The sequence below is a fragment of the Lagopus leucura genome, unplaced genomic scaffold (genome assembly GCF_019238085.1).
Source record: "Lagopus leucura isolate 7727_CA_CO unplaced genomic scaffold, USGS_WTPT01 Super-Scaffold_100009, whole genome shotgun sequence".
In the NCBI taxonomy this organism is placed as follows: domain Eukaryota; kingdom Metazoa; phylum Chordata; class Aves; order Galliformes; family Phasianidae; genus Lagopus; species Lagopus leucura.
This window is the reverse complement of record NW_024962266.1, coordinates 363,962-389,352: the sequence shown is the minus strand read 5'-3', so window position 1 is coordinate 389,352 and position 25,391 is coordinate 363,962. Positions and strand designations below refer to the sequence as shown.

The following is a 25,391-nucleotide window of genomic DNA, read 5'->3' as shown; positions in this document are numbered from 1 at the left end:
ACTGGCTTAATACTACAAAACAATAAAATTCACAGATCAAATAGCACCATTTTCCTGAACCTCTCCCTTACATCCCAGCTTCTCACCCTCCATAGGTCCATGCTGTTATAGTACACCTTGTTTCCACACAGCCACACTCACTCTGCACAACAAGTTCCATGCTGGAACTGCTGGACCCTGCCACATTTGCAGCTATGCATGTGTAACGGCCCGTGTCACCAGGCTGCACAAGCACAATCTGCAGCGCCCCAGTGCTAAGGATTCTTCTTCTCATGGATTCCGTTACTTGCTGGCCATCTTTATGCCAACTGATCTCTGGCCCAGGGTTGCCTTCAGCCTTGCACTGTAGAGTGACAGATTGATCAACAGGAACAACATACTCCTTTGGCTGGGACTTGATGACAGGAGGGACTGAAAAAGGATTATGAAAATTTAGAAAAGATTGAGATGATGTAAGAAACATGGAATTCTCAGTGAAAACAAGCCTAAAAGTTGATTCTGAAGTAGACAACCAGAAGGGAATAAGCCTCCTGGGCTCTACTTCATGTCACATCACATAGGAAAGCATTAGGACCTGTTGTGTTGCTTCTATTTAGTTTTTGCAAACAGAAAACATGCATGAATTTCTCGTCTATAAATCACTACAAGAGCTTAGAATTTTATTTACCTTGAACTTTCAGTTTGATTTTCCCCAAAGCAGTGCCAGCTGGATTTTGAGCAACACACGTGTAAGTGCCAGCATCTTCAACAGTTGATTCTGTAATCTGTAAGCTGCCATTGGGAAGAACCATATAACTGTTTCCTGAAACAAATGTAAGCAAAGTATGGTAGTTTCTTTTTTCTTTCTAAAAAGAATGAATTTGGACATTCACAAAACAGAGAGAAAGTTTCTGAATTCCAGCAAATCGAGTTGAATTACAGATTGTAAGAGGATACCTGTTGTCATTATATTGATACCCTCCTTTTGCCATGTTATTACGGGTTGAGGTGTTCCCACTGCTTCACATGGTAACAGAATGGGATTGTTCACAATGACATCCAGCATCCCTGGCTGAATTTGGATGATGGGTGGTTCTGTAGAACAAAATGAAAGGCAAAATGCCAACTGGTAAACTTTCAAGGCTAGAAAATACAGAAGACATTTAAATTACGTAACCGAAAGCCTAAGAAGGCTGAATTAACAACAGCTAGCTGGATTCTGTCATCTTTATGAAGAGCTCAGTGCAAGTGCTCTTCTATTGACAGTCCAATCTGTGCTCATCTTTACTCTGTGGCACAGCCATGTATTATGCAGGCAACGTTTTCTGACATAATACATTTTCTTTTCACACCTTACCATGAACATGAAGAGTGGAATGCCTATGAGCAGAGCCAGCCGTGTTCCGGGCCACACAGGTGTACCGACCTGCATGTGCCAACTGAACAGCAGGAATTTCAACAGCACCTACAGCAGAGAGAGAGTGCATTACAGCACCCAGCAGTACCCTGCATCCACAGAGCAGCACTCTTCCTAAGAGGTCTATATTTTTATTCTAAATAAAGTATTTCCTTTTTTTAAGGAGTTGTTTGTATCTAATTAACTACTTCTAGATGTGCATAATCAGTCCCCTTTGCTAGTGTTTTCTGTATCTGGACTCCAGCCATGCACAGTACCTGAAGGGAGAATTCTGTAGCCATCTCCTCTGGAAAGCAACTTTACGCCATTTTTGGTCCAATGAACCGAGGGAACAGGAACCCCCGAGACAGTGCAGGAAATTACTACTGGAGACAGCTTTGTTACCAAGAGATCTGTGGCTTCATCTGCTATGGATGGGGGCACTAAAAACAAATATCAGTGTTGTTAGTCCATTTTCATTTGTTATGAATTCTAGAAAGATACCTTCTTAGCAATACCAAAGACTTAAGGATATCATAAAATAAACAAAAGTCTCATCCTAGCATTGGTATATCCCAAAGAAGTTCTAGGTGCCATACACCTGTAAAGTGATATCCCCTTTACCTTGAACAGTGAGCTCAACTGCTCTTTGATCTTCTCCTGCATCATTTGATACAGAGCACTCATAGACAGCAGTGTCATCCACAGTGGGGGAAATGATTACTAAGGAACCTGAAGACAGAAGTCTGAACAAAGAAAAGAGAAGAAAGTAAAAGCCAGTGAAATACTTCCTTTTCTTCTCAAGTAATCAGACAACAAATTTTGTTGGCTATATAAAATTACATTTATGTATGGATAGTTTTTAAAGTGCCAAGGTAATCCTCATAAATTTTAAACCCACAGTGAAAAGAAAACATCCCTCACCTGTAAGTATTCTGGTTCTGGTCAAGAGTAAGCAGATGCCTATTCTTCTTCCAGCTAACTGCTGGCCTGGGAATTCCAGTGGCTTCGCAGGGCAATGTGGTTTGCACATTTACAGTAACTGTAATATTAGTACGTCCAGAAGCAATAGTTGGAGGCACTAAAAACAAACAAAGCCTAATTACTCAAAATAATTGCACGCATGCACACATACCTATATACAGTGCTGCGCTGCCTGAACACATTTACTTATTATAAATAGAGTAATTTGGTGGTAATGAACCTACTAAACATGAAGCATTGGATGTGTCCAGTCTTTCTATTTCCAGGTGTTGTGCACATGACAGGTAACAAGGAAAAAAAATGTTTTCTTTTCATAAACTTTTGGGTTGTAAATTCCCATTTAAAAACAAAACAAAACAAAACAAAACAAAACAGAGTAACTGAAAAAGAGCATAACTTCCAAGTGTATCAGTCTGAACAGGAAAAATGATACAAGCGTACTTTAGACTTGTGAAAACATGTATGATTATCTAAAACCAAAACTTTTACCAAGGACTTGCAGATCAATTTGTTTGCGCTCTGTGCCGGCTGCATTAGTTGCCATACAGACGTATCTTCCTGTGTCAGCAACACGTGCTGAGTGGATTTGTAGAGATCCATCCTCTAATATGGAATATCTGAAACAAAGCCACATAGTTCTTCCCCCACCACCCAATCAACAGAACCATTAGCTATCCTGACAAGGCAGAAGACACAGATGACATAGGCTGCACAACAGTAGTCTCAAGACATGGTGTCTAACTTGGGCACCTACAGTTTTCTCATTTATTACACTTATCATGGCTACTGTCTCCCAGCACATCCATTTTTCACAGAAGTTATAAAATCAAATTGACACCGTGCTTCTACATACATGATGACAGATTTGCAGATGTCCAGAACATTTTATTTATATACATTCATTTAATAAAAAAAAAAGTATGTAATTGTATATTTTATTTTTGCTTTGAAATATTATTGAATTCTTAAGCATTTGCTCAGTTCTAGAAAATGTCTAGCTACTTTCCCCCCAAACAGTCAGAAGACAGAAACCATTTACTATAATAAATGTTGATGTTAGACCATATGTATAAAGTTTTACCCATATCAGAAATTAGAAAGGATATTCAAGGAGCTTTTGGTCTGCATGACATTGCTTAGCTTCATCATAAAAACTTCAATATAAAAAAATGTATTGTTCGAAATCTTTTTTTTTTTTTTTTTTTGTCCTTTTTAATTTTTTACAATAAAAGGTTGAAATCCTCTGTACTGCTACTTTTGTATACAACAGCTTCTCCAAACCACTATTTCTACCACTGCATTTTTCATATTTGGGTCTATTTGAAATGAAAGTATGAACAGCAATTCTGAGCTGTGAAACCAAAATTCATTTACAAGTCCTGGATGTCTAAGCTTTATGTACCTGGTGTATTCTTTAAAAACTGGGAAGAATACTTATTTTGACTATGGGACAATACCTTGTATTGTTTCCATTAAAAACAGCCCCATCTTTCCTCCATGTAATTCTGGGGGTTGGTATTCCTTCTGCACTACACTCCAGAACAGCAGATGCATTTAAATGGACAACAGCAGTCTGAGAGCTACTTTGAATTGTTGGAGCCACTGTTAAGGGAAAATCCCAGATGGTATCAGTAAAAGAACTCTTAGGCTGCACTACTTGAAACTGGACACACGTAAACAGATGTAACAATGGGAATGATTGTAACAACAGCAATAAATTTCTCTAAATAAGTTACATTGTGTGTAGTACAAGCTATTTGCTGTGATTCAGTATGGAATAAAAAACAAAGTCTGTCTTCAAAGCACTTTAAACATCATTTTAGGTAGTTACTGCAAGGATTATCATATAGCTAAACTGCAGAAGAGCTTATGACATTTAATTCAACAGAATAAGACCGAAATTATATCCGAGTTGTAATTAAATTAAGGAGAAACAAGAATTTTAAATGTACAGTAAATTACAGCCTTGGAGGGACTCTGTGTAATGGAAGCATATATGACTGAGTTATTAACAGAACAGATATAGGGAAAAACTTTCTTATCTTTAGTGTGAGAACAGAATTGCTTCTCATCAGTCTACAGTTGAGAAAACAGATAGGTTTACAATGAAATTCAAGAAGTACCAACAGGCTTATTTCAATACAGGTCAGGCATTGGGATGCACAGGGCCCTCCAAACCCTGCACTCCTACCATCGCCCACCTGTAGCTTTAGAGAAGCCGCAGTTTTCAAGTTGTCTAAATTTGTCAAGGAGCACCTCTCAGTCTTGGATCTGCATTTTTAGTCTGAACATATCCTGCCTCTGAACCAGGATCACAGAATCACAGAATTGCAGGGCTTGGAAGGGACCTCAAGAGACCATTGAGCCCAACGCTCCTGCTAAAACAGGATGAAGGCAGGACGTGTAGCAGGAACATAGCTAGCCAGAGAAGGAGCTGTGAAGGGTCCCCAGCTGCTCCCCCAGTGAGGGGGACATCTGTGGATTGGGATGAGGTTACACATGAGGTAACACACCTGGTCCCTTAGTTCAGATACAGCCTAAGTGGCCAGTGCTTGGTTAAAAAAGACTTCTAATGCTTTCTTCCCGTTTGAACCCCAGCAGAAATATCATGCAAAGAGAAGAACACACAAGAATGGATCCATGACTTTACCATGTACTGCTAGCATGAACTCCCTGGTCATTTTTCCTGCAACATTACTTGCCACACATGTATAGTTTGCTGTATCACCGAGGTCAGCATTATTGATTTGCATATATCGCCCATTGGATAGGATTCGAATTCGAGGAGTTCCCTAAAGAGAAAGAGAGATGGATTTAATTTTACCATTGTTCTTTTTCTAAAGATTGTGCATTTTTTTTGGTGCAGAGTAAGAACAGCTATGAAAGAAGGCTGAGGTTAATTCAGGGGACTGCTAGCTTAACTGCTTCAGAGGACTGCATGGCTGGTTCACAGCCATGAAGATAATAGGATAAAACAAATTCTAAGAAGTTATCATTGCTTAGTGGTTATAACTTGAAAACCTTATTGGGATTTGTGCCTCAATAAGATGTCTTTTAGGGTTACTATGCTAAAGGGCTTGGAGGCTTTTATAGAAAAGGGGCAATGAATAGCACATGATTCTTATTTTTTCCTTGAAATCTATGCATAGTACAAGCAGAAAAAATACCAGTTTCTCTACACTGTTCTGCAAATTTTTCAGCCTTGACCAGACAGGATACAGCATAAAGTTTGCCTTCTAAGTTTACTAGACAGGATTTGTAGATTGGAGAGCATGACACTTTTGAGTGCTACAATGACTCTGGAGCAGCTGCTCAGCAGCCCTTCGAAGTCAAAGCTTTTTTTTAAATATAACTAGAGTGGATTGGAATGGAATGAACAACTGACAGCATTACCAAATACAAGTGCTTGAAAACCTGACTGAATAAAAAAAAAAGTTTAAAAAAGAAAATGAAGAAAGAAACAAAGAACAAACACGAACTTTGGATAACATTCAAAGCTGACATTCCCATCTGCTCTTTTGACTAGGAGATCTGTAGACAGAAACCACTGCATACAAGTAAAATATCTCCAGTTCTGCACTGCTTCGCACTACCATCCAAGTGCTCTGGTCTCACACCAGGCATCAGCACAGATGTAGCATAACCAGCAGTGTTGGCCTCTCAAAGGTGAAATGATACAAATACAAATTCAGCAATTCTTGTAGTGTCCAGATAAAGATAGATTAGGTCAAGACAATCCTACCTACTTATTTTGATAACACTCTGCGTATGTTTCCAAATCAATGAAGAGTACAAGGACTATGACCACCAAAGCTGTCCCAAACTAAACCTTTCTAGAGTTCTGTTAGAGCAGGTGGTGGTGCTGCACAATTACTTTATTGAACACAGCAAGATCTAGTGTTGACTTCAAACACAGTGGAAGACCAGAAAAACAAACAAACAAACCAACAAAAAGAAAAAAAAACCCAAAAAAACAAAACAAACAAACAAAAAAAAAAAAACAGAAGGAAAGACACCCATTAAGGGCTGTTTCAAAAAGCAGAGATAGCTTAAATTGAGGAAACACTGCAGTCTGGAATCTTGACCTCCAGTCACCTTTTGTCACTGTGAAACCTCAGTGTTTCCAAGGTGAGGGGAATCAAATGCCGTATAAGCATCCACAGAGCACCTGTCTTTTCATAGCCATGGAGAATTCTTTCCCAGATGCTCACAAATAGTAGCTTATTATACTTTTTTGAGGTTGAGAAAACAGTCAGGCATTTAGGAGGACACTAATGCTTTCCTGATATTTGGAGCACACATATATATAAGCTGAGCTGAAGGATGGAATGGATGGTAGTGAACAAAATAAAACTACATCTGCTTCGTAAAGTACAACTGATAAATTAGGAGGCCCACATCTGGACAAAATTTATAACAGCATTATTTTCGAGATTACTGTCAGAGGAGAGCTCAGTGTCCAGAATGTCCTTACACTGTTATAAAACAAAAGGGGGGAAATTAGTCAAACTGCATAACCAAGATGCTTCAGTCCTCAAGAACAAACACAAATCTCTGAAGCAAAAAATCTAATATTACATAAGTCAAACCTGAGGTGTTCAGCTGAGTATCTAGGCCCATAATAGTGTTGCTCCACTGCTTTATTTCTGTTAAGTATTTCTAAAAGTGGCTTCTTTTCATGGTTTAAATTAGTGAAGATGTAGAATTAAAAAAAAATAAAAAAATTCAAGTACTGCTTAAAACACTAGCTTTTTAAGAAAGACTGAGGTAGAAGTATTCATGCATAACTTCCAGGCCTTGTTCCAACTTAGATTCATAAAAAAAAGTCTGCACCCGGAAATCAAGGGAAGAGCACTTCTCTTACATTTCTTTCTGTCTAGTTTTTGTATGATATGCAAGGTAGTATTATTCCCCAGCAGCACTTAGTAATATATGATTGCTCACCTTATTCTTGCCACTTCCACAAATATTTTATTCTTCTAAACTGTTACTGTTTACAGCAGTGGAAGAGCCTGAGGAATGGGCTCTCACAGGTACTGCACAGTAGCAGGCCTTTGAATGAAGACAACTGATAGACTACAACTATGGGAGACATATGAGTTATGTTTTATGAATTAAGAAGAATTTGTTTTCTCTTTATTAATAAATTAAGATCAATAGAGGGAAAATTAAGTTGAATTAATAACTGAATTTAAATTGATCTGTCAGAAAGAATCTGATTTCTAAGTGATCCTAAGAAAGACGATAAATTAAAAAAAAAAACAAAAAAACCCACCACCATTCTACTAAAGCTGTCCTAATCTTGCTAGTTTTCTTTCAGCCACCAGGGACTCTATACCCTATACAACACTACTTGGAACTATCAGTGAAAGGGATGCATTTGATACAAAACTGTGTTGGTTAGTAACACATTTTGTTTGTTTTTTTTGTTTGTTTTCCTTTTCTTTTTTTTTCCCCAACATAAAAAATTGTAATTCCTTCCTAAATGCGACTAGAGTACGAGGATGCATAATATACCCAAAGGAAACATACAGTGCAGTCTTTTCTCAGCTACCTTTCCTGGGAAGCCATTCAGGAAGTATACCAAAGGCTTCTAGGATTGTTCAGAGGATCCAGGAGGAGCAAGGGAACCCCCTAAAGGAAAAAAGAACAAGTAACAGCGGGATGGCCACTTCACATGCTTGCTAGCTTCAGGTACTCATGGAGGACTAACTGTATTAGTACTGGGGCAACTCAGCTTGAATTTGAGGCACTGTAACTTGACTGCAGTGGAGGGGAAAGTGAGCAGAGTAAGAAAAGTCCAGCACTGTGTAAAAAATAAAAGGTCCAACAGACTAACACGAATAATGCATTTGCTAATACCTCTACAAGTTCTCCATTTTTAAACCACGAGATTGTAGGAGGTGGTACAGCATCTGACTTGCATTCCAATATAACTTGTCTGTTCTGCAACACAGTGAGGTCCTGCAGACCACTGGTACCAGCAATATTAGGAGGAACTGTTACAAAAATTTAGAAAAATAAACACCACAGTTATGAACTACCATTAAAACCATACTTTAAGAAAAGCATTTTACTTCTTGATATTTAAGACAAAGGCAAAACTACAGTGCCACAATTTAGTACTACTTTACAATATCTGTGTTAAATACACCACGTGAAACTGTTTTTTAAGTCACATACTGGAAACTACTGCGACAGAAATTAAATTAAAATCAATTCTCAGCAAGGGCACTAGCATCAAAGCCAGACAAAGCAGAGACCACAGAAGTTCAATAAACTCTTCATCATGAAACATGGCAGTTACAACCCTCAAGAAGAAACCTGAAGCACACTGTAGAACCGCAGAAATTCTATTTATACTGCCTTTACTGATATTACATTCAATGTATCCTAAATATATATATACATGTACTTTTCTAATGAAAAACTAAGATCTTAGGTATCAGTATACTTTATACTTTTTTGTAAGTGGAATAAATTCAGTTCAGCTGAACAAAGATACAGAATACAAATATCTATAGCCTATTTACAACAGAAGGCATGAATTGTATCAGATGAAACTTTCCCTCTTTAATGCATGTCAAAGGAGTTAACCTTACTGAGAAATGTTAATTATGATAAAGCATAATATCATTTTCTCAAAACACATATTTCTTTTTTAATAATAAGTAACCTGTTACATGTTGTACACACCTTCATAGTTTACAGCTTAATTTAGGAAAGAAATATTCCTCAAACCTACCATGCACTCTTACTAAATATTCCTTATCATCATCCCCTGCTGAGCTAAATGCCAAACACGTGTATCTTCCTGCATCCTCCACCTGGAAACACACAGGCAACTTCAGTAAAAGTTGCAGCGTATGGGAACAGTTCAGAAAAGCACTAAAATATAAACATTGACAGCAACAGTTAAAAGTAAAGACAACAGATAAGGAAAGCCTGAGAATAAATGAAAAAAGTTCTTAGAATCACAAAACTGATACTCCGGGTTTGGTTTGGTAGGGACCTTAAAGGCCATTCAGTTCCAACCCCCTGCTGTGGGCTAGAGCCTTTCTTCTCTAGTTCTGGGAAACTTGCATCTCTTACGACCATGGTATTATGCAGGCGTAGCTTAGGAATGGAAAGACTATAATCTCTGAGGATAATGCACTTCCAGCCAGTACATCTTTTCTTCGTGATACCTTCTGCAACAGGCAATCCTGAACATGGAAGCTGCTATCCATCTATGCAAATTCTGGGTAGGCAAAGAAGCCTTTTTATGCACACATTCATAGTCCAAATGTTATAACATAATGTTATGCCTTCTCTTTTCTGTAAGTTTCTCATTATAGAGATAAGAAGTGTTTACTTGGCAAACAAAGCCAGCAGCAGACTGTTTGTCCGTCTTCCTGAGCCACGTCCCCCTCATGTTTGGTGACATCCAGTCTGGCTGACTATAGTAGTTCTGTACATGTTATTTTTCCATGGACTCTTTTACTGTCTGAATTAATCCAAAAGCTTTTTTATTGTCTTTAGTTATTTTTAACTTTCACACAGATTACATCAAAGGCAGTTTTTTTCTCTTCAATCTATGGCCAATGCATGTGAGAAGCAAATGGGTATCAGGCAAATCTGAGGTAGCAGAAAGAGGAGAAACGCTGAGTAGGAACTATAAAATAACAACAGAAAAGCAAGTGACAGTAACAAGGGTCAAGTAGACAGGAAATTAACATAAACAGGGTATAGATGCAGATTATAATACATATGTAACTAGATTTCTACAGATATATAAAATATAATTATATAACAGATAATATGTTACGTAATCTTATAACAGCTTATAGATAAAACCACAAATGAACACAAAAAAGGCACAAGTCTCTAGCCTTGATTGTTCAACTTTCTATGAAGAAGGATGAACAAATAAAGAAGGTTTAGAACTCTAAGATGAACCTGAATAATGCTCAGAAGATGCAGAAATGCTAGGTCACTCTTAAACCATAATACTACAACTTTTTCTGAATAAAAAATCAAGGCAAGGCTTAAAAAGCACATCCTCCAACTGCACGTGCAGGAGGAGAACTTTATACAGGGTTTTAGGACCTGTCAGGTTGGTTCTAACAGCAGGCAATTCTCTATGCTTCTCCAGAGTTTCCAATTTGAGACAACTTTGAAACAGTTGTTTCACCTGAGTACTGGTTATTCGAAGCCCTTCTCTTATGACATGAACATTGTCATTTTGCAGAAGCGGGCGCCCATCCTTCATCCATGAGATTTTGGGGATTGGAATGCCAGTAGAGATGCAAAGAAGTTCAAGGGGGTTGTTGACAATCACAGAGAGCTCTTCTGGTTGACCTGAACCGTTGATTTGAGGTGGTTCTATGGAAAGAAAAACACTCCCACTGTGTATTGAATTAGTATATAAAATCTAACCCATAGACTTGTAGTTGGTTAGAATTAGTCTGTACTAGTGCTATTTCTGGCTGTACAACTGGGTATCTCATGGGATTTCCATCTGTCTCTTTCTAGTAATCTGCATATTTTTTTAAATTAAATTAGAAGTTAGAAATTACTTTAATAATCTCAGGTAAAAAACTTAATTACATAGTATCAGTGAGGATTTTTATTAGCTCTTTAGCTGTTACACATTCAGTTACACCTTTAGCTGCACTATCAACCTGTGAAGTAGAATTTCTACCAGCCAAAGTGTATTTCAGAATTCATGAAATCTTAGGTAAAAATACATATTATTTTACATGCACATCTTTAGTTATCTTCCATTTCCTTACTTGACTTATTTCACACAAAAAATGTTTCTTGAAAATACTTTTTTATCCCTAGAGATTTTTAAATTGTTCCCCACATCTGCTACCCAGCACTTCAACCAACTGGTAAACACTTACCCAACACTTTTAGGGAAAAGTGCTTGCTGACATCTCCTGCTTTATTAGATGCTACACAAGTGTATTTGCCTACGTCACCAATTTCTGCTTTTACAAAATGAAGAACCATTCCTTGGTCACTTAAAGTCTGGTGAGCTCCAAGGCTTAATGGGTGTCCATTTTTAAACCAAGACATAGCAGGGACAGGAGTGCCATCAGTAAAACACTTCAGTGAAGCTGAACTGCCTCTTGTTACAGTCACTTCCTCTGTTCCTCTTGCATTATCCAGACTTGGTGGTACTGCAGAGAAACAAAGATCTGATTTACACAGAGTACACACAGAACAGTACACACACAGAAGTTAGTTCTGAATATAAAATAACCAGTATGCAGCTACCCTTCTGCATCTCATCACACCCCATAAGCTTATGTTAAGTAACTAAGTTAAAATTCACTTCAAGATTATACATAATCAGTCATTCAAAAAAAACCACCAAAAACATATAATGGATGGCAATTCAAATAAGGACTCTTCCAGGGTTAAAACAATTTCAATTAAAAACATACATATACATTAAAAAGTAAATGTTTTTCTATTTGAGTCTGATACACTTTCGTGGATGTCTACAACTTTGTGTTAGTGTGAAAGAAAACTGAAGACTAAGTTTAAGAAATGAATTGAAGAATAGATCTATACATTGAGCATTTCAGAGAAACTCACCAAAAATTTGAAGGTTATAATGCTTGTTGTCTACTCCAGCTCTGCTAGATGCTACACAAGTGTACACACCAGCATCAGATATTTGCACTCTGACAAGTCTAAGGAGAAAATCAATTTAATTCAGCTGTAAATGGAATACACTATTACACTGTTATTACAGCATGGCTCGAATCAAATTTCACTCTTGCTTCCAACAGTACCAGCAGGACTGTGCTGATACAGCAAAAGACCCAGGAAGCTTAGTTAAAATAAATGAAAACCAACCTGAGAATTTGCCCAGCGGACAGTAACCTGATCCGGGAGGAGACAGACAGAGGAAGGCCATTCTTCAGCCAGTTTATCTGTGGAGATGGCATTCCGGTAGCGGTACATCCAATATTTATGGAGGTGTCCAAAAGGGCAGTGAGTTCTTCTGGTTCACTTTTACTGTTGGTTATTGTTGGAGGAACTGCAGTTTGTAAATGTTGAAAAGGAGGGTATTAAGACCGGCTTTTAAACTCATTCCACATACGTATTCTTGCCATACTTGAAAGCCTAGGAAATGCTGCACTTAATATCCCATAGGCATTCCAATCAGAAGAGGCTGTCTTATCTTTTTAAACAGTAAAACCTCTAACAATAATAATAAGCACTAATAAATAGTAATTTACATAATTAAAATCAGATGCATAATAGAATGATAACAGCACTCCCTCTTATTTATTTGTTCAGGCTACAGCAGAGGAGAGCTTTGGTCTCAGAACCCAAAGCTCAAGAGGAAAGAAAGAAATGTTAGGAGGTAGCAAGTGGTCAAGCATTAGAGAGAATCCCCATCTTTTAAGAGCCAGATGCAAGTTTACAGTTTGCTGCTTAAGATATTTACTTCAATAAACCTTTAATACAGTGAAAGATAGAATTGTGTAGGAAGAAAGATAACTTATTAACTTAAGGGTATATAGGATGATAGTTTTCAAATACAGAAAGCTTTAAAGTGACTGGCTAAATAGTCTAGAAGATAATTGTAACATAATACCAGTTTTGGCTGTTTCTTTGCTTGGTTTTGTGGTGTGAAAGCCTTTTGGTCTTGGGAGCAAGAAGGGACTCACTATAGAAAGGCTTAGGCACATGAAGCTCCTTGTTCTGGCTATCTTAGGTCCCACCATACACCATAACAGTTATAAGGACGGAAGACAACTTAAGCTAATTATTGCTTGAGCCTCAGCCAATGTCCACAAAACCCAAGGGTAAAGAATAACTGTGTTGTTGCCTGTATATCTTTTTGTGTATGAAGAATTTAATCCCAAACAACATCATATTTCTTTAAAACTCTAAATAAGCAATTTCTCAGGATAGAGGAGAGCTTAAGCAATTCATTTCCTGCCATATTACTCATGTTTTACTAATGTACTTTGACAAGAATTATATATAATATATATAATGCAGTATAATATATAATAATGCAGATTAACTAAAAAACAAAAAAGCAGTATGAGGATAAATCAGTCCCGAGTGTGTCTCTACAAGAAAAAAATCACTGTAAGCAGAATTCCTCTATTATGAAATATACCAAAGGAACCAATTTCTGTTAGTCTCAAAACACATTTAACAGTAATATCAATCATTTCATCATTTACAGAATATCCGGCGTAATATACTGTGCTATCTACAGCACATGAAATTGGAAACATACGCCTGTAGTATTACAGTGAAGATAAGCATTCATTTCTTGGCCATTTCTTGTGAGTGCTTACAAAGATTATGTACCAAATTTCAGTTTTGTATCTGTGAAAACTCACCATATACACTCAAGCTGAAAATTTGGTCCTCTTCTCCTGCAGGATTAGTAGCCACACAAGTGTATTTTCCTCTATCAGAAGTGAGAGCTTTGAAGATTTTTAATGTGCTGCCATCTGGAGCTACTCTACAAGGAAGGTAATACAACACCATGAGTTTGTTTATGTATTACTGTGACTTGGCAAATAAGCAGTCAAGTTCATACATTTAAGTCAAATCCCTTGATCTTCTTGTGAATTTCACTAGAAAACCACTATTTTCTGCAAATTATTATTATTAGAGATAGGTAAGAAGTTTATCTTAGATACATCCTATTCAACCATCCAAAATATAATTCCAAATGGGCATTTGAAGAACCTGTAATGAAAAACATCAAGGTCTTTCCCCTCTAAAGGAACTTAATGAAACTTACAGATCTTTACAAAAATGTATTAATCTGATGAACTTGTGGGAACTTACTAACTGAAAAAGATATAGCTATTGTATATTTCTTAGTACCAAAAGAATTTTAAAAAGTAGTAACAAAGAATACTAGAATGACAAACTAAACAGGGAGATGATGTTCTTAATATGGCTAGCTCGTGACTTAAGCTCTCTTTACACTCTCTTTTTAGAATGTAAAATGAGTAATATATTAGTAAAAAAACCTAAAACTCTTTCACACTTCCTTTACAGTCTTCAAGTTTTAAATTATACAAAAAGAGAATTCAGTGCCTACTGATTTTTTTACTTGCCTTATTCTTTGTAGGTTGTCACTAGCAACTGTTTTTCCATCTTTAAGCCATTGTACAACAGGTGCTGGCACTCCCGTGGCATTGCATACCAGCTGTATGCCTTCTCCCAAGAGGACACCGACCTCACTAGACATTTCAGAGCCGACAATACTAGGAGGAACTAGGAATGGAAGAGAAGGGTCATCAGCAAGTGACATAATCTAAGCCACAAAAAGTTGCGCTGCAGTAGCTTGGGAGTACTAGAATTTATTGTTTTTCTAACACAAACTACAATATTTTCTAGAGAAGGTTTTGCAAAGATAAATTTAAAGCCACTTTCATAATTCCTGAAAGTCACTGATTTATAATATTAAAAAAAACAAGTATAATTGTCATTATATTTAATATCTAGCTACCTGCTCAATGATGGCTAACGTGCAATAATGTAAGGACAAAATTCCAGTTCACTACATATCACAATGCCTCTAGCAATTAAATGCCTATTTAACACTTGAGCATATGCTTAGTACACAGTCAAATGCTCTACTGCATGAGGAATGCTTCACTGCCCTTAACAGCCACATACTTACTCCATCCTAAACAGCAAAACTAAAAACCATTTTAGTCAGTTCTCCTACAGAACAAGACAGGCAGTCATGTTATCCATCAAGTCAAGACTAGTCCCACTAGTAAGTTTTGAGTATTAAAAGCAACTTAAGTTAAATTTGATCAAACAAGCAACTTAATATTCCTGGGGATAAATGGGCAAGCAAGCCAGGACACACAAAAAACAACATTCCCAGATAATGACTACATCGCTGATTTAGTTCTGTTTGGCCTGCTGATGGTGAGCAGTCATATTTGCACCTGCTGGCAAACTCAGCTCATGGTTCCTGCTCTGCTTCCTCAAACAGCGACTGCTAGCAAGGGAAGGGACCATGGCAGAAAGCTGCAGATGCTGTACAAGAAGTGTCTTACTGAACACTGGGAAGCTAGTCAAATGAGTGGGAAGAAAGCAAAGGTGGTTGCAGTGTAAGAGTGAAGCACAGGGAGTCAAGAAATAGAGAATTTAGGGTTTCTTATTTGATTGGGAAAATAATCATCTAAATAAGAAAATTCTGTCGAGATTTCTTTCCTATTTCCTACTAGTGATGGAGGAAAAGAAGCAAGAGGATTACTGCTTCTGAAACCACAAGAGTTCCACACTTCATCAAACAGCATAGTTTCAGCACTCAGCAGGTGGAAGGATTTGATCAGCAGCAAACACACACAGCCTTCCCAACGGTTTTCAAGTTCTTCTACTATAAGAGGTAAAGAGTATTTTTTTTCATGCAAGTTTCTGACTAACAATATAATCTTCTAACAATTTTTCCCACTGCTTGCAAACAACAGAAATATTGATACAGACTTTCCAGTTCTCATTTACAGGGTCACACTCAGAAATTACTTGATAATTCTCACTGCACTCATATGTCTTACCTTGAATGGAAAGCACAAAACTTTTCTGAGCTTTTCCCTCGACATTTGACGCAATACACGTATAGGTCCCACTGTCTAGAAGCTGAGAGCGAGCAATCTGAAGCTTACTTCCACCAGATAAAATATGAACTTCAAGAGAATTGGAGTTCTCTGAAAATATACAAACAAGTAGTCATTCCAAAGAGGCCACAGAGAGTAAATACTTCTTGAGAATTTTTTTCATCAGAATTTCAAAACAAAGAAAAAAAATCCAATCAGTTAACATAAGAGTCTGTCTTGAGACAGATGAGAAGAAACAAGAAAATAGACTGCAAACAGCACAGCAGTACCCCAAAAGTGAGGAAGGGGGGCAAAAGAGCAGAAAAGAGCATGACAGAGTGTTACCTAGTGGTTTTCCATTCTTAAGCCAGACCAGTGTTGGTGGAGGAATTCCAGTAGCATCACACATGAAGGCAACAGGATTATTGACTGTTTCACTGATCAACTCTTCTTCAGGGCCTTCTATATTTGGTGGCACTAGAAGTTGAATGGAAGCAGTAAGAGTAGTTTGCTTAGGAAATATTTTTATGAACTGATTTTGAATTTTGTACTCTACAATGTCTATGACATTACATTACATAAATGCTGCAGAAAACGTGGAGTGTGCTCACCATAAACGTTAAGATGGAAATTTTTATCATCTTGCCCGGCAATATTTATGGCTTTGCACACATATTGGCCAGTGTCAGAAACCTAGAATAAAAATAATTAAAAATATATATATCTTACTATGTAGATCTTATTTTAATGCTATAATATAGAGATATTAACAGTTTTGCCAAATCAAAATTCTTTTCAAAGAATGAAAGGCCTCCAACAAATATATCTCCTACAGTCAATTAGTAGGATACACCCATAAAGAACAAAATATTCACCTGACAGTAGTGGCAGATGCAGCATTCCACAAGCCTACCTACCTCAGCACCCTTGATTTGCAGTGTTTGCCCATCTGCTAAGATCTCCATATTTGCAGACTCTGAAATTATACGCCTGTTCTTATACCAGGTGATGACTGGTGGTGGGATAGCACTGGCTTCACACTCTAACATCACTGGGGTGCCAACTCTCACGTTCAACACTGCCATTGAGGTTCCACTCTGGTCTTTGATGCTTGGGGGAACTGTAGAAGAAGAACAGTTATTTCTGCCTTTGTTCTGTGAAGGCAAAAAAAAATTACCTAAAAAACCCCCAAATACTGCACTTTATCTTAGGAAAACAATTAAAACAAAAGAAAAACATACAAACCAAGGACAGTTAGGAAGCTCTTTTTCCGACTTTCTCCAGCTTGGTTTCTTGCAATACAAGTATATTCACCATCATCTGAAAGTTTGGCTTGGGGAATCTGCAGAGTCCGAGCACCTGAAGTAAAAGCAGAAGTTCTGAGATTTATTCTGTGGGTATGGTATCAGTTTCAAATGTTTTCTTAGAATTGTGTCCCCAACAGATTGAGGACAGGCATTACATTCTAACTTTGGATTTAAAACACACCACATTGCCATTGCTTTTTGGGATTCATAAATCCACTAAAAAAGTCAAAGAATAAAATTTTAGGACAGATTTCACTGATGTTTTTATATCTGATGCTCCTTTTAATGCTCCTTTTATATCTGTTTATTTTGTGGCTGCTAAACCTTCTTTGCTAACTTAACTATGCTCCTTTTCTCTACTTCTGTCACTCCCCCAGCCTTTATCCCCTAGTCTTTACTGCCTCCACTCACGAAGCTACTGTCTGTGCCTACATTACTAATTTGCACAGTGTCTCTACTGCCATTAAGCAGATTTCACACCTGCACTTCAGTTTACGCTATAATGTAGACCCCCAGCCACATAACAGCTGCAGGACAGGACTGAGCACCCCAACAAGTGATCTGCATGAGATATCCTGGGCAGAAGATATCCAGCAGGAGCAAAAATGACACAGATACCATGAAATCTCACTGTGTGAGCAGCTTTGAATGGGTAAGGAGATCTCAGAATGCAAGGATTTCCTCTTGAGAGTTCAGTTAACCCCATTTCCCACAGAAGTCAATGAGAGAGTTGCTAAGTCTTCGTCAGCTAGGCCAGCAGAATTCATCCTAGCCTGCGTCACTACTTCTGACTGTTTCTCTGAAAGGTGAGTCAGTGACTCAACTTCAATCAGTATCTCAGAGAACTTGTGTTATGTGACTTGCCTGCTAGTCTTTTTCAGTGCTTTCAGTCTGAGCCGCTTTTCTTTAGAAGTGTGCCCATCCAACAGCCAAGGCATCAGTAAATGCTTTAAAAACACAGCAGGTCAAGTGTCTTGTCTGCTCACTGGAGCAATATTAAAAATATACTGGCTATATAAATGGCTGTCACCCATATCAACACAAAACAGACTGAAGTTGAGTCTAAAGGCTATAGAAATAGTTGAAATTCCTCACCAGGCACAATAAACGTGTTAGTATTCAAGCTGATAGATTTTCCATTCTTGAGCCAGCTGAGATCAGGAGGCGGAAAGCCAGTGACCTCACAAGTCAGAGAGATGAAATTATTCACCACGACAGTCAAATTCTCAGGATTAGCACCAACAACACTTGGAGGAACTGTGGAGAGAAATGCATTACTGGTATTTATCACTTGATCAGCAAACTATTCTCTAATTTCTTCAATTACCAATATAAAGCTGAATTGCTGAGCTTTGACAATGGGCCATATTACAAAAAATCTTACACAACCCACAGATGGATCCTCTACTTCTTAAATGAATCTGGAAACCATTTCATCTGTAAACCTCTGCTTGGGATTTACAAAGGCTAAGTGACCAGTAAGAGATCGTACAATTTCTCATTGAAGTATTATCAATTTTGAAAGACTTCTCTCACAATACATTTGCTTCATAAGGCAGGACAGATTAAATTTTATCTTGCCAAGATATACAGAAGGACTAACTACCATTTCTTGTTGAGACTGTATTGTTACTATTCTTTCTGAAATACTCTAATTTCACATTATAATAGAGATCCAAAAATGCTTCCTTCTGATATAGTCCAGAGCTCTTTTGTTAACCAGAAAAACCTGTTGTGCAATAGTGAGCTAAACAGTTTAAAATTCTTGCACATACACATTGTTCAAATGGGTGCATTTTTAAGCTTCCAAGTCCCAATACTTTTAAAGACAAGAATACTTTGACATCTGACCTTTCTACAAGAACTATTTAAAAGTAAATAATTGTCAATCTCTTCCTTTTAATAAGTCCCAGGTTTTAGTTTCCATGTTTTTGCAGTATGCATAATATAAAACACTTAAGAGCAAAGCAAAAGCATGTTCTGGGCTCTATTGGGTGGAAAAATCATTCCAAAGAACAGATGGAATCCTCTTCTTCAAAGACAGATATTTTAATGCATTTTGGACCATATTCACCAGAGATATTCCAGATGCTCTCTGGCACTGGAATGAAACAAAGCAGTCATTAAGCCAAGTTTATGGCTCCTCTGTGACACAACAGAAACAAGAGGAGTCAATGTAAATGGGAGAATTCAGTCCACATTTTTCAGCTCGGAGTAACGGAGGGCTATTTCTCTGATCATCAGTATGAAATGTTTCACTGGAATAAATGCTGAATTCTGATCTGATGACATTTGATAGATATTTATATTTATTTACTTGTAAAGCTACTTTCCCACAGATGTGATGATTGGCAGTGTGATTATATATACATATACACAGGGCCAAATGCAAACTAACTTTTAATTAACTTTGCTTAAACTACGGAAATGGTACTTTTCAAATCCTGCAAGCTTCTGCCACATGTGCAGAGCACTCACAAAAGTGTCCCAGGTAGTCAGCATACATAGACCTATTTGTATGTGCACAAACAATAGGCTCAATTCACAGGAAAAGCTATCTATTATCCTGAATTAGAGACAGATTTTACATCCAGATGCTTATTTTCAGTGTTTTGGAAGGCTTTATTTTAGTTTTATTTATTTAGCCTTTAAGAAAATAAACAAGTTTATCAACTTATTAAGGAACATTCTTAATACTTCACTTAATCTTATAAAAGTAGTTATATTTGAAATATACAGAAGTGCTTCACCTTGGGTGGTCCTTTCCTGACAGTATTAATCTGATTTTTCAACTGAAACTCCATTCAAAGATTAATAGTCCTAAGTAAGTAATATTGCTGAGCTGAAATCTGAAGCATCATACAAATATTTATTTTAAAATAACACCATTAGGCTATCACAATTATAAACAAATAAAAACAAGTTTGAATTCAAATACGAATGTCAAGAAAATATTTTAATTTAAAAGCAAAGGTCAAACATCAGGATATTCAGGAAACTAATGAAAGCAAAGGACCTCTCAGAAATGACTTAAGGGCAAATTCTTTCCATGACACTATTTTTTGGCTAAACGTATCACTGTGTAGAGAAAAGCATTGTACATTTGTTTCATTGCCTTCTTATGAAATATTTATTTCTTCTGTATATGATAACCTAAATAATCAAATTCCTTGGACTTTGCGACTACATTCAAATGTGACAGAGAAGACAGCACTTATCTTCTGTCTAGTATGTAATCAGGAGATGAATTAGCTAGCAAGGATGTGAAAAATTATCCAAGGATAACATGTAGAAGACTCTAGGGGACAGACTAGACAATCTTCAACCCAGATCATTCCATGACTTAATGTCTATGAAAACAGATAAAAACTTAGCTGCCAGTTTTCCTTGGTAGGTTTTAAAATGTAACTGTGCTGATGATTCTGTGGGAGTAGTGCTTATGTGATTTTCAGTTCAGAATGGAAAGTTGAAAGTGGTGTGAAGAATTAGGATGAACCTTGATAGACAGTCTTTTTTTACAAATATGGAAAATGTTTAAATTTCTTGACTGTATGTGCTTTAGACTTGCGGCACCAAATGCTAAAATTTATCTTAACCATGCCTAAGAGCAACATCATCAACAACAAAAGAACAGATGGGAACTTTAGAAAGGGAAACAAAATGCAAGTTTTTACAATGGCCATATCTTTGTGTAATATTTCTAACTGTAATTTTCTCTTTCTTTTTTTTTTTTTTTCATAAGGAAATCAAAACAGGCTGTAATCCAACCTGGTTATCATTCATGATTACAATGCTTAGCAACCTACACAGGGTACACACACTACAATATCCACCTATATGCAGTACACATAAAGAGCTGAAGATGCCATGGTACATCAAACTTGTATTTGATTTCTAGTACAGGAGAATTTCCCGTATGCTCAGTAAGTTGACTTGTACTCTGCTAAAATTCACACATTAAAACTGAAATAACATTTTAAAAAACAAAAACAAAAAAAAAAAAAACAAAAAACAAAAAAACCCAATCAGCAAGTTACAGGCTATTATACGTACCATGAACATTCAGGTTAAAATACTTCTTGGCCCTTCCAGCTATGTTTTCCACAACACAGACATACCTGCCAGTATCTGTTATTTGGGAATTCAAAATCTAAGAAAAAGAAACAAGACTACTCTTGAGAAAATATGTATAAGACAACTTATTGTGAACACATAAAATTGTAGGAACTCTCCAGAGACCCCCTTGAGGCATTTGGGGCTTACAAGGTTTACTTCATCTGTTTTTTTTTTAATTTTTAGTTTTTTGTTTTGTTTTGTTTTGTTCTCCTAAGACCCTTGCAGTATTTAGAAGTCTATCTGAGAACTGATGCAACTTCCACTGATACTACTGCTTTCAGGATCTCTTCTCTAAGTCTGTGCATCTCAAACCTCCAAAAAAGACAATGTTCTATCTTTCACATTAAGTACACTGAAAATCAATAACAAAACTACTATTCATGAGATATTTGAAATAAAAATATATATTCTACATTGTTTTTATTTTTTCTTGTATATTATAGCCCTATGTCATGCTATGAAAACAGAGAGAATTTTGGTTTTTTTTTGTCCTTATCGGTGATTTTCATTTGTAATGCTAAACATCACTTGAAGATTCACTTAGAGATACCTGCAATCTTCTTCCATTGGACAAAAAGCTATGTTTGTCATCTTGTACTAGGAGATGGCCATCCTTCTGCCAGGTGATGCTTGGAGATGGAGTGCCGCTCGTGACACAGTCCATCACCGCGACCTTGTTCCCAAACACATTCACTTCTTCAGGCAGATCACCATCTGCTCCACTGATGGATGGTGGCACTACAAAAGAGCAACACACTGTAAGAATGCTGTGACTCAGCATATCCCTGTGGAATTCTTTCTAAGATATCAGAGCCTGTGTTTGCAGAAGGAAATAGTAAAACTCTCAGTGAATATAATGAAAGATATTAAAATCCCAAGAATAGTTCAACTAGAATGAGCCAAGGGACCGCAGGAGAAGTATGTTTGTTCACAGCAGTCATAAAGAAGAGGGGAAAACTTATCTTCCAGGTGGTCAGTCAAGTTTTTTGAGCCCAGAATAAAGGAGTATTTACAAGGAGAATCCTCCTAACAGTAACTTAGTGCTCTCAGTGACTGCTATAGAAAAAAAAGGTACAGAAACAAGCATTTCTTAAGGCAAAAACCTCAATTATATCAACAGACAGTGCAAGCAACTTAAAAAAGCTTTCTGTGCAATATTTCTAAATAGAGCAAAATAGATCATACAGAGAAGACTCTGCGGACATTCAGTTTATCGGAATCATCAACTCCCTTCTGACTGAGTTCTGACTGAGAGTTTTGCAGATATTTTAGAAAATCATGATGAAAATCAGGGAAAAGTCTAGTATAGTCAGATTTTTTAACTGGAAACTGGGTAGGGAACAAAAGAAATCAAGATAAAAACAGGGCTTTGATATACACTTCTCTTTACAGTCAAGTGTGATAGTACTATTGCAATTCAGTTCTTACCACAATAACCCAGAAACATACAAAAATAGCAACATTACCATCATTTTCATGTCACTCTATTTCTACAAATTTAACATCTTACATAAATACATCAGAATAAGAAAAGCAGGAAAGCTCACAGAGCACGCGGACATCGTAATGAAAGGAATCCTCTCCAGCTTCATTTACTGCCACACACATGTATCTCCCTGCATCTTCAGCCTGTGCCCGTGGAATCTGTAACACGCGACCTCCTGGAAGGACAATGCATTCAAGATTTACATTTAAAATCATGCAGTTTCCATCATTTCTATAAGATGTTACACTAGCAACCTGAGCAAGCAAATTTATGAATGGTCAGCATTTGTCGTGAAATAGAAGTAGTTAAGGACTTTTATTTCCCAGCTATTTTCTCTATTGGCAGATACTTGGAATTCAGGAATGTTCATACTGAAATGTTAGAAAAGGGTAATTGATTCCACGGGAAAAGAATGATGTTCCTCTGTAATAAGCAGTCAGACATTGTCCCCACCACAGCACTTCTTTACACACTCCATCCAAAACCATCCTTTGCATAGAAAGGCCTCCCTTTTTGTGCTCTCAGGCATTGTAAGTAACTCTCTTTCTTTTCCACCTGAGGTTAAGTAAGAATTCAAGGTCTTTCTGCTATTGTAATATTTTTATGCCTCTGTCCCTGGTTTAGAGGCTTTTCTACTTAAACTGTAATTAAAGAAATCAGGAACACATCAGAGAGAAAATACCTTTCTATTTAGTTTCAACACAATGCTCATATTCACACTATTTTAGGGACTATGATTTAAATGCATATAGAAAACAGTTTGCTTAAGTCTGAGCACTGAAAAGAAGATTCTCCAATCAATAAAGTCTAAAAGAACATTAACACAATGTGATGAATGGAAAAAGTTATTACCTTAACACAATGTGATGAATGGAAAAAGTTATTACCATGTAATTGCTAGTACTAACACCATTTCTTGAGGTCTTGGTGTGACATACTCAAATACTCACCTGGCAATATCAGTATTTTATCGCTAGAGCTCAGAGGATAGCCATCTTTATACCATGTAAGAACTGGAGGAGGAACAGCATCAGTCTCACAGTACAGTGAAAGGGGATTGTTGACAATCACATCTTTATTTTCTCCACCTCTTCCTGTATCTAACACATTACCAGCTTCCCATCCTCTGTAAGGCTTTTGGAAACTAGGAGGAACTTTGATCAAGGATGGAAAAAGTCAGAATTTTACAGCAGAAATTACTAGTTAGGAATTCAAGAGATGAAAAACAGTCAGTTGTTAAATAGCAGTAATAAAAATTAATTGTATTAGATTAACCTCCCCCATCTGGATATCCCAAGAAATTTATAGTTTTTTTCATCAGAATGAAAAATTGAACAATCCACTGAAATTTTTCTGAAGGCTAATAAATAACAATGTAAAAGGATCTGATAACAATAAACAGAGGGTATTAATCAACATTAGTTAACTATTATTTAGTAAACTATTTGGTTTCAACTTAGTTCTCATTTTGTCTGAATTTTGAGAAAGGACTAATGATTGTCTTCTTGTATTTACATGCTGTGTAAGTACATGGGATGCTTATGTCTTGGACCTGTAAGTACTCAATACAGGTAATAAAATATGACATCTTATTGTAAGCTAGTCTTTTTTATGTAATTGAGAGGAAGATCAGTTATGATGTCATTCCACTAATTTCAGAGGAACTGTATATGTCACAACTCCTGAAAGAATCAAATCTCACATTTCTTATAGCTGAACAAAATGTATGTGTAAAAAAATCACACAGAACACAAGGATTGAATCAGACAAGGAAGGTCTAAACACAAAATTATAAATAAATACAAAATTATAAATAATTTCAGCATCCTAGGACAGTAAAAAAAAAAAATTCTCAGACTACCAAAAAAAAAAAAAAAAAAAAGGGCATTTTATTAGCTAAACTCTGTTTACCTTGTATATGTATATCAAATTCTACTTCATCCTCTCCAACAATATTGGATGCCAGGCAAATGTACCGTCCTGTATCTGAAATCTGAGTCTCTGTAATCTGCAGAGTATGGCCATTGGCTCGGATAATGACACGATCATCTGGTTTAAGAGGCTGCAATGTAATTTTACATATAAATTATTAACGTGCAAATTATAAATTAGAAGTAGTCATACTTGTGGGAATAGTATGACATTACCTCTCTTGGTCAAATTCAGATTGTTTCAAAATCCTTCCTAAGGCATTATGCTGGCAGTAAGAACATCATTTTTGTTATTCCCTCTGCTTTGGCATCACCAAAATCAGAACATCTTTCAATTCCTTAATGCTGCCAGCAAGGTCCACTTTCAATAAGTACAAAGGAAGAAGCTGCTTAGGACATCACTTAGGGCATGGTCTCAAGCCAGATGTTCTTGGGATGACATCCTTGGCCACAGATAGTGCAGGGGAAGGAATGCTTCAGCAAACCCAGCTTTTCTCTCATCTGTCCCTCCTACATCATGACAGAAAACAGGTTTCTGCAAGCTGTACAGCCTGACCTAGCTTGTCTTACAATGATGTGACTACAAAGGCCTGCTGCCTA

The 25,391-nt window shown here is 36.9% G+C and overlaps 1 protein-coding gene across 1 annotated transcript in view; it reads right to left on the bottom strand.

Annotated features, from left to right (window-relative positions):
* HMCN1 (hemicentin 1) overlaps positions 1-25,391 on the bottom strand; it is a 185,812-nt gene that overhangs the window by 28,979 nt on the left and 131,442 nt on the right. Inside the window, exons 53-81 of the mRNA XM_042873540.1 lie at positions 24,772-24,922; positions 23,811-24,014; positions 22,922-23,035; positions 21,925-22,112; positions 21,312-21,408; positions 18,354-18,515; positions 17,197-17,310; positions 16,869-17,071; positions 16,563-16,644; positions 16,297-16,428; positions 15,913-16,062; positions 14,455-14,614; positions 13,723-13,847; positions 12,212-12,395; positions 11,948-12,045; positions 11,248-11,526; positions 10,533-10,723; positions 9,105-9,186; positions 8,222-8,358; positions 5,010-5,151; positions 3,817-3,961; positions 2,849-2,976; positions 2,300-2,456; positions 2,000-2,121; positions 1,654-1,818; positions 1,337-1,444; positions 937-1,074; positions 668-802; positions 142-411 (exon numbers count right to left, since the gene is read on the bottom strand). Coding sequence (XP_042729474.1) covers positions 142-411; positions 668-802; positions 937-1,074; positions 1,337-1,444; positions 1,654-1,818; positions 2,000-2,121; positions 2,300-2,456; positions 2,849-2,976; positions 3,817-3,961; positions 5,010-5,151; positions 8,222-8,358; positions 9,105-9,186; positions 10,533-10,723; positions 11,248-11,526; positions 11,948-12,045; positions 12,212-12,395; positions 13,723-13,847; positions 14,455-14,614; positions 15,913-16,062; positions 16,297-16,428; positions 16,563-16,644; positions 16,869-17,071; positions 17,197-17,310; positions 18,354-18,515; positions 21,312-21,408; positions 21,925-22,112; positions 22,922-23,035; positions 23,811-24,014; positions 24,772-24,922 — 4,363 coding nt within the window. The remainder of the gene's footprint in view (positions 1-141; positions 412-667; positions 803-936; positions 1,075-1,336; positions 1,445-1,653; positions 1,819-1,999; positions 2,122-2,299; positions 2,457-2,848; positions 2,977-3,816; positions 3,962-5,009; positions 5,152-8,221; positions 8,359-9,104; positions 9,187-10,532; positions 10,724-11,247; positions 11,527-11,947; positions 12,046-12,211; positions 12,396-13,722; positions 13,848-14,454; positions 14,615-15,912; positions 16,063-16,296; positions 16,429-16,562; positions 16,645-16,868; positions 17,072-17,196; positions 17,311-18,353; positions 18,516-21,311; positions 21,409-21,924; positions 22,113-22,921; positions 23,036-23,810; positions 24,015-24,771; positions 24,923-25,391) is intronic.